Raw genomic sequence first — 9,988 nt, 5'->3', positions numbered from 1 at the left:
AGGGGGTAAGGCTGACTTGTGAAAATCACACCCCCACTTCATCAATATTGATTGTCAATTAACCTTAATCATTAATTAGCCAAATATTAATTAAGGTTTAATTAATAGTTGGACATTATAGTGGACATTAGTAGTAATATAGTGATACACTTCAATAAACAGGACAGTCAAATTCAAATAGGCTGGGATTTTCACTGGTGGCTAGTCAATTGAAATTAATAAACAGGACAGTTACTTAACTAGTGGCTTAACTACAATAGGGACCGGTTAAACCAGGAAGTCCACGGCCCCGACACTCATGAAACAAAAAAAGAGGATAGCATATATCGTCGTTGCGCTTCTAAAACCTCGTATCTCGATTTTGGTCAAAATCATTTTATGTTATTGTTTACATCTAATACCGTTAATACACCTTGTGTAAAAACGTCGCAACTCTAGTCCAATTAGAATTAATAATATTAGCATGTGACAAATACTCGAAATTTTAATTGGCTTAAAAAATTACAGTTAAAACCTCGTAACTCGACCACATGTTTTTAGCAGACGACAGACATTTGTTTACACTAAAGAAGTAAGTATTTCTATAAAACTTCCATGCATTTTTATTCATTTGAGACCTCAAACGTAGTTAACATGACTTACAATAACCTGCACAGTCACGAAATATCTTTGAACTCGTCACTGTTATCAAAAGTTAATAAAATCAGTGTTGTCGTATTTAGATACACAAATAAGAGTATTCGAATGATAATATCACATTTATATCAACATACTTAACTTTAAATATTCAATAATCATAAAAACAAAGAACTCTATCGGTATTATTCTTCATTTTATTACGAGATACGATATTTTTACCATGTGGGGATTGATATTTATTTTCTAAGATACGACTTTTTGACATTTGATAAAAATCAGTTCTGGTACTGTATACTTTCCTCTTTGTTTCCAGATGAAAGCTACGATGTCTAAGAGAAAGCCCCCAAATGTTACTTTGTCGAGGGGAATGGTACTCTTACAGATGTCCTTAAGCAATCGGTCTGAAGACTCTGAAATAAAACAATCATCGCAAACTCATGACTTACATCCCATTAATTATATTCATGCAACTCCATCTGATGATAAAAACGTATCACAAATTCCTGTAGATCATATAAACAATAATCTGCAAAATTCCAGCAAAATTCCAGCACTACCTTTCAAAAATTCGAATCCTTCACAAAGCGATCAATTCAGAGGCATCAAACACTCTTCCCCTCCGATTATTGAAAAACCACAAAGACCGATATCACCAGTAGTTGAAATTCTACAAAATCATGGTGTTATTCCAAATGTTGATAAAGCATTAACGTCAGAATGTATAATTGGCGAACAAGATTGCGCGGAAGAAATTGACATTGATAATTTATTCGAAAATTTGATTACTTTAGAAAATTGTAATTTAGAGTCCAATAAGAATAATTGTTCAACTGTCCGTTGTTCAGATGAAGATGTTGTTAGACCTAATTCACCAGAAAATGACTTGGATGACGAAGTTCGTGATCCGGACTAGGTGTCAAGAAAATTGATGGTCATTTTACTTACAGTTCAGATAAAGGTAGCAGAAAACTTAAAGAAAGAAAATGTACCAAAACGTGCGATAAAAGAAATCGTTGTCGTAACTTAATGGATGATGATCGACAGAAAATTTGTACTGGTTTCTGGGAAAATATGGACTGGAAAGAGAAGAAAATTTTTGTGAATAGTTTGGTAGATAGAGAGAGTGTAAAAGAAAGAACTGTTGCCAAAGATGATGCAGAATACAGACGAAATGGTTCAAATAAGTATTTCTTGAAGAAAGGTAATGAGAAATTACAAGTCTGCAAATCATTGTTTCTGTCAACTCTTTGTCTAGGAGAAAAGACAGTTTATGCATGGATAGCCAATACAGATGATACCGGTATACCAACTAAATCACCGGGCAAACGTCGTTCTTCAGGCGATACCATCAAATCAGATAGTGCTAAGGCTTTTTGCAAAATCTGCCAAAACTACCGTCACACTATTGTAGATCAAGCAGTACGAAAAATTACCTCTAACCTGTGTCTGGTACTTCGGCAGATTATATAAGGTGTATAAGTCAGATTGTTTAGACAATGGGAAGGTTTTATGTGGACGAAAACTGTTTTTTGAGGTTTTCAATCTCCTGAATTTGGCTCTGTTTTCACCAAAAAAAGACAGATGTGACACATGTTGTTCTTACGAAGCTAAAAACCTCGATGAAGCAGTTTATATCAAAGCAAAGGAGAAAACACGAGCTGAGAAGAATCGCGATAAACAGCGAGCAACAGATGATCCATCAATTGTTGTTCTTACAATGGATTTCCAGGCTCTACTTCTATCACCTAAACTCAATGCCAGTGCTCTTTACTATAAAACAAAGTTAGGATGCCACAATTTTACAATTTACGACATTGTTAGCAAAGATTTCCAGTGCTACTTTTGGTATGAGAGCCAGGGTGACCTCTGTGCAAGCTTTTGCTTCATGTGTGGATCATTACCTACAAAACAGAATAAACGACTCAGTTAAGGAGATAATTATTTATTCAGATGGTTGCACATATCAGAATAGAAATATTGTAATGGCGAACATGTTGTTGTTGCTATGTAATAAATACGGAATCAAAATAACTCAGAAGTATTTAGAACGTGGTCACACTCAAATGGAATGCGATTCTATACACGCTGTGATCGAGAAAACCGTTGGCAAGAAGCCCATTTATGTGCCACAAAACTATGTTGACAAGATATGCGAGGCTAGGGTGAAACCGTTTGCTTATAGAGTAGAAGTTGTAAATTATGCCTTCTTCAAAGATTATTCATCTCTTGGATATTATAGTTCAATTCGTCCAGGAATCAAGGTTGGTGATCCCGTGGTAACAAATTTGCGAGTACTCAAATATTCAGGAGCGCTGATTCGATATAAGAACGGCTACTCGGATGATTTACATGATTTGCCCCGTCGATCAAAACAGAAGGATCCAGATCCGTCAGATGAACCACTAATTCTCCACAATTCTGCTATTCCGATCAAGGAAGAAATTTGATCATTTACAAGATTTGAAACCCGTAATACCCAACGATTACCATTATTTTCATGATAATCTCCCCAACGAGTGATATTGTTGAACACACCCATGTTAACAGTTAATTAGTTCTAATTTCTTATTATCGTTTATAATCGTTTGAGTTCAGTGTTCAGCTCTAATTTGCCATGTTGGATAAACAATCCAATTTCAGTTTTCATTGGTTTCATATTGTGCTAAATAAAGGTATTACTGTTGATATAATAAAAACAAATCATATCTATGTTTACTCTTCGAAATGCATGCCGAGCTGAAAAACTCAATCGCAGTGTGACATTCGGTGTTGGCATTCCCTGCATGTTCCAGGTGGGGTTTCATAAGAGAAGATATAAAATTGTCGACATCGTATATAACTACGATTTCAACTAATATCCATTTTATCTCGATTGTGCACATCTTCAACCAGTCACTATTTTCATTTCCTAACTTAATAAGTTCATTTTGTAGTAATGGTGGTGTTGATAAAATATCGTATCTCCCTAAAATCAGCTTTATGTTGGGTGTGGAATAATCGTATGTAGAGAAATATATCGTATCTCGATTCATCTAATATGACTAAACATCGTATCTCGTATCGTAATTCCTATTGTTTTTTTTCAATTCCGTGGAACTCAATTCAGCAAATATGCATTTCTTTTCGTTGTTGATGTGTCAAATATGGGATCAATAAGATGAAAACTGACAGAAAAAAACAGTTTTTTTCTTCTCCTGAAAACCTTTAAATTCTGAGATACGAGGTTATTGAAGCGCAACGACGATATTTATAAATAAGTAATAATATCAGCTGACAGCAATTCTTTTACTTCATTGATTAATTTCTAACTTCTGTTATTCGGTAGATAGTTTTCAATAATTAAATATCATGATTAAATTTAATATTTTGTTTGTGGTCTAAGGGAGGTAATTCATCATAAATCAGAATTGACAAATTATCTCCCTTTGACCACAGTATAAATATCAACATCATCTATAATATCATAGTATACACTTACCTTTCATATCAACATCATCTATAATATCATAATATACACTTACCTTTCATATCAACATCATCTATAATATCATAATATACACTTACCTTTCATATCAACATCATCTACAATATCATAGTATACACTTACCTTTCATATCAACATCATCTATAATATCATAGTATACACTTACCTTTCATATCAACATCATCTATAATATCATAATATACACTTACCTTTCATATCAACATCATCTATAATATCATAATATACACTTACCTTTCATATCAACATCATCTATAATATCATAATATACACTTACCTTTCATATCAACATCATCTACAATTAGGAATTTCACCTTCAGAAATACAATAGATTAGTCCTCAATAAAACCACAATATCTTTAAAGATATATATAATACCAATGAGTTCTGTATTTCAGTAAATTTCTTTACCTTCAATTTTATTGTTACTATTCACTAAAAAAAAAAAAAAAATTGGGCATAAAAAAACAATTTTATCAAACTTTCTCCAGAAATTACAGCAGGGTTTAAATGGAATATTAAGGAAAGATGATTTATTCAAGGTCATCAGATTGTTTTACAGTCTCCTTTACTATGTTGTAATCGTTACAACCATTTTTACAGAAATTATAAATCATGAAATGTAAAAATATTCAAAAAATATAATCCGCTAATGAAAATTTACCATAAGTGAAAATTGAAATGTTACTTAGCAAATACCAAGGATAGTGACTTCATTGAACATTTAAAGAGCAGGCTAATGCCGCTGTCCTGGCAAAATATTCCTACATGGTGCAGAAAAGATGGTCTTAAAACTCCATTCATTTCATTTTTTTATAAAGCCACTACAGACTTATCATTTCTGACAGCTGGTAGTGGGCGTATGTTACCTTGCCTTGCAAACTATCTTTTGGCTGACCATGTATTGAGTTTTGGTAAAGTTTTCATGAAACTACATTATGTACATAGTGGTATGATATGTTTATTCAATCTTTTGTAGATTTTTAACAATAGCCTTTTTCTATGGCCAACAGAAAAGTGAAAACTTTGAATTGCTGACACTATCAACATTATCCCTACCACCTGATGGATTGAATAAGGTAATCATATTTATAATGTTGTATATTGTATATTTCTATTTAATTGTAGAAATGTAATAATTATTTGTAATCTACAACCCAGGAGGACTTTTGTTAGAGTGGAAATGATTCCTTCAACAGAAGATGAATACTACAGCATGATGTCAATATTTAATCTAACATATTGGACAAATTAAAATTAAACTAGTTTAAACCATTATTAATCATATTATTATCCATAATACATCAACAGGTGGATGTACAATGTTGTCTGTCTCATCAGTCAGTCTGTCAGTCACGTTTCTTGTAAGCAAAATAGAGACTAAATTTTTCATCTGATATTAATGAAGGGTATGATCATTAATATTGCAATATCAAATTTGACAGACTTTCAAAGAATGTTTTTTTTTAGACCTAACTTAAAAGATAAAATTTTACATATGGTACAGTATATCACTCTTCACTTCAGCTAAAAGACATCCAAATCTGAATAATACTTAAAGTGAAAATAAACTTGTTCTATCTATGTTGATTTGGTTATTTAGATTGAGTTATGGTAATCAACTGACCTGATTAAACAGTGTGGTTCATGTTTCTTTTTATTGAATTTAAAACTGCTGTGTGGTCATATGTTTATATTGCCTGGCAATCTCTCTTTATGATTATAAAGTGTTTTGTTGTTTGCCACTGTGGATTATTTTGGTGATTGTTATCAGAGGCATCTGATTCTGGAAGAAAGCAATACCACGCAAATACGGTAAAATTATCTTATGATATATTGTCTCTAGAATCTTGTTATATTTCTAGATAAGTTGTAAGATGGATAGTGTGACTAAAATTAAAAACTTTGATAAAAGAATGACTGGTGCTAGTATTATAGATGATGTTTTAAAAGAGGTAATATTACAACTTATTTTAATGTGTATTTTACAGATAAATTCATTGATTTACTCTCTTTTCTTTTTTTAAGAGTTTTTCTGTCTAATTATCCAATCACTAAGTTTATTGTCGCTATCACTAAAACGTTGTATATATATATATATTTTAGTGATAGTGACAATAAATATGTCTTACATTTGAAACTTTAAAAGTTCTGTTTATTTTTCCAGTTTCTTTAAATTAACCATGTGATTTATTTCGTGACAATTAAATTCTGGTGAATTTTTCTATTTGTGCTAAATATAAAATATTTTCATCAATTGTCTTCTACATTCATCTTGTGGTCAAAGGGAGATAATTTGCTAACCTTTACTCTAATGCTGAGATGGAACACTGTCTTTTTTTATGACGGTGGGATGGCAGTCAGTAGCGAGTAGGATTGTCGTTTGCTGGGTTATTGGGTGCTTCGGATCGTCCTCAAGGTGTAAAATATTCTGATGCCCTAGCCAGTGCTTTTGGGAGATGGGCCAGTGTCGGCTCTCACCCACTGATACTTACTGTTCAATTTGATTTTGGCCTCATTAGAATCCTGTACAGGAGAAATTACAGAAGTGAATTTTCTTCAAAATCATAAATAGAAAACTGAAGTACAAACAATCAGAACTGCAAAACAAAACTTAATATATTGTAGGAGCAAATGAAGAAATCATATGAGGAAGTATATATCAATTATTTACATTTTATTGTCACATGCTACAGTGAACCCATTTAGCGATGAACTACAAATTTCTTTAGTGATCTCTGATGATGTAATGACATTGTAATAATGTCATCTCCTTTGACAACGTGGCCATTCATTTGAATTAACATGCGAAAATTCTGCGTTCATCAACCAATGAACTAAAACTAAGGGTTTGATGATGTCACAAATCGTAAAATATGCTGTATCACATAAGGACTTAGCGACTCATAAATGCTTAGTTTTAGTGAAATTGCAGGAACTACAGACGTCTGATTGAAAATTGGAATGGCACAAATTGATGTTATCAGTGTCCCTGATAAATAAAATTAAGAAAACCTCTTTACAATCCTTTTAATTTTGTCAACTTAGTTTAGTATCATATTCTAATACACTGAGAATTTATAACAAAAATGAAGCCAATTTTACTATTTATTTAATGATTCTTGTAAGTTTACACCAAAACACCATGACCCTAATTTAAAGAGACAGTATGCAAAGTTTTCATTGTTAGTGTGTATTAGTGAAAATTGGCAAACATCAACACCAACTATAGCAGATTCTAATAATGTAATTTATTTTGGATAGATTCTGTGAATTTTTGGAGATATATGGATTTGAAATATTGACTATATCAATAGTAACTATTGATATCAAATTCTGACATGTGTTTAAACAAATGTTAACTTATAGTAGTGAAGAGTTAATCACTTTCAACAATACATCCCACAAACTAAAACTTAATCAGTACAACTATATTAAGTATCTTAATATAAACTCAAGCAAACCAACTAAGAGAAGTAAAAGTTCAGGAAAGAAGTTCACAGCCTATATAAATAAAAAACTAACTTCAGCTCACAGTACAAATTCTGATCTGATCAAATCTAAGTCAATCAAGACACAAAAACTAAAACTGTGTTTATTAAATTCCAGATCTGTGAGAAACAAATCAATTGAATTAAATCAATATATTCTGGATGAACTAATTGACATACTTATAATAACTGAATCCTGGCTAAATTACAATTAATGAACTATGATATGATAAATGAAAACCGCCTAACATCAAGAGGGGGTGGAATAGCAATAATATTAAGAGAGTCGCTTGCATTAAGAAGCGATACCAATGAAAACAAAGTCTTTAAAAGTTTCAAACATATTGATATAAGGTTTACACAAAATAACATTACTGCTAAAATAATAGCCATTTACAGACCGCCACCTTCCAGTAAAAACAAACTAACGTTTCAAATTTTTGAGGATGAATTTCTGGACCTGATCTCAAATCTATCCCTATCATGTGATCAACCTTTGCTTTTTGGTGACTTTAATATTCATGTCGACAATGCTAGTGATTCTTATGCTAGGGAATTTAAACAAATATTGGATAATTTTGGATATAAACAATTGGTACTTTAACCCAATTAGCTATATGCAAATTATTGTCATATGTTAGTGTACATAATCATGAGCTGTCAGATCACTTCAGTGTGTTTGCTGATCTGGACATGTCCAAACCGCGTCCAACGAGAACTGAAATAGTCTACAGGAAGTGTCGAAATATTGATTTAAATCAATTTGTGGAGGATATCAACATCAACTCTCTTTCGGAGAAGGTGTCCAACATCGTCTTGTTGGATGATAGGTGGTCATTTGTTAATAACACCCTAAAAGATACTTTCGATAAACATGCACCACTAACGAAACGTTCTGTGACCATCAGACCTTCTAGTAAATGGTTCAATGATGCTTTTCTTTTATCAAAACATGAATGTCGATCTGCTGAAAATGCTTGGCGTAAATCAAAACTGGAAATACATCATGAAATTTTCAAAAACAAGCGTAACCATTATTCTTATGCTATCAGGACTGCCAAGATTCAATATCTTCATGATCTTGTGACTCAGTGAAACAACTCCAAGACTCTCTATAACACCTTCAATAATTTAACAAAAGAAGCCTCAAGTGATAATTACCCAAATTGTTTCAAGGTAGAAGAATTGCCAGAAGTCTTCTCTGAGTACTTCATTAATAAAATAGCTGCAATTAGAGAACAATTTCCTGTGAGTGCGAGAGAGCAGCCTGTTGTTAGTCCTGAAAAATCAGACTTAAGTTTTATCCAGTGTCCCAAACTCAACTAGAGAAAATCATCTGGGCAGCTCCAACAAAATCATGTGAGGAGTAATAAGTCAAAAGCGGCTTATATACAATTTGGAGTTCCACAGGGCTCTGTCTTGGGACCTGTTCTTTTTACAGCATATACTACTCCTTTGGGCGACATTATTAGTGAACATTGTGTTGATTATCACCTTTTTGCCGACGACACCCAACTCTATCTAGTTGGACCACCGTGTGACATTCCAATAAAACAGACATAGCTTGAATGCTATATTGACAGCATAAGATTATGTATTCTTGATAACTTTTTAAAATTGAACTCAGACAAAACAGAATCTATTACAATTGGGTCTAAAACTGTTTATCAACAATTGCGTCAACCAATATTTCTGTTGGATCTGAAGAAATCAAACCTGTTTCATCAGTACGAAATCTGGGTGTCATCTTCAATGACTCTATGGACATGACAAAACATATTGCTGCCATATCAAAATCATGTCATTTTCAGCTTTTCCAAATCGATAGAATTAGAAAATATCTTAATACTGACTCAACTAAGCTACTAGTGAACTCCCTGATCACCTCACGTTTGGACTATTGCAACTCTCTACTTTATGGTCTACCAGCATCCAGTCTCCGAAGTTTGCAAAAAAATATAAAATACCGCTGCAAGACTCATTACTAAAACAAGAGCATATGATCATATAACACCAGTCCTACAGACTCTTCATTGACTTCCAATAAACAGACGAATTCATTACAAAATACTTCTCCTCACATACAAGTGTATACAGGGACTTGCCCCAATCTATCCAAGTGATTTGATAGAAATTAAAAAAGGAGGTCTGTGTACACGTTCAACAACTAGAAACAATCTTCTTGTGCCTAAACCTTTGCGAGCTTACTCTGGTAATCATGCTTTTTCAGTTGCAGCACCTGTGCTATGGAACAACCTACCAAAACATGTTAAAGATGTAAAGTCAGTGGACATATTCAAAACTCGTCTTAAGACACACTTATTCACTAGTGAATACCAGATATGACACAGCAACT

At 32.7% G+C, this 9,988-nt stretch overlaps 3 protein-coding genes across 3 annotated transcripts in view; all 3 read left to right on the top strand.

Annotated features, from left to right (window-relative positions):
* The window catches only part of LOTGIDRAFT_173661 (hypothetical protein), a gene marked incomplete at both ends in the record, with an annotated part of 2,137 nt that extends 585 nt beyond the window's left edge, over window positions 1-1,552 (top strand). The window contains one exon of the mRNA XM_009051434.1: window positions 953-1,552. Within this exon, the coding sequence (XP_009049682.1) occupies window positions 953-1,552 (600 nt within the window). The remainder of the gene's footprint in view (window positions 1-952) is intronic.
* A 158-nt stretch (window positions 1,553-1,710) lies between these two features.
* On the top strand, window positions 1,711-2,109 carry LOTGIDRAFT_173660 (hypothetical protein; the record flags this gene model as incomplete). The annotated part of the gene is made up of 1 exon (XM_009051433.1): window positions 1,711-2,109. One exon carries the CDS (start codon window positions 1,711-1,713, stop codon window positions 2,107-2,109), a length of 399 nt encoding a protein of 132 aa, XP_009049681.1.
* A 512-nt stretch (window positions 2,110-2,621) lies between these two features.
* Window positions 2,622-3,086, top strand: LOTGIDRAFT_173659 (hypothetical protein; the record flags this gene model as incomplete). The annotated part of the gene is made up of 1 exon (XM_009051432.1): window positions 2,622-3,086. The coding sequence occupies one exon, from the start codon at window positions 2,622-2,624 to the stop codon at window positions 3,084-3,086; it is 465 nt and encodes a 154-aa protein (XP_009049680.1).
* Window positions 3,087-9,988: the final 6,902 nt, after the last annotated feature.

Source organism: Lottia gigantea, assembly GCF_000327385.1.
Source record: "Lottia gigantea unplaced genomic scaffold LOTGIsca_167, whole genome shotgun sequence".
NCBI lineage: Eukaryota > Metazoa > Mollusca > Gastropoda > Lottiidae > Lottia > Lottia gigantea.
The sequence above is the reverse complement of the archived record's forward strand: the minus strand, read 5'-3'. Positions and strand labels throughout refer to the sequence as shown.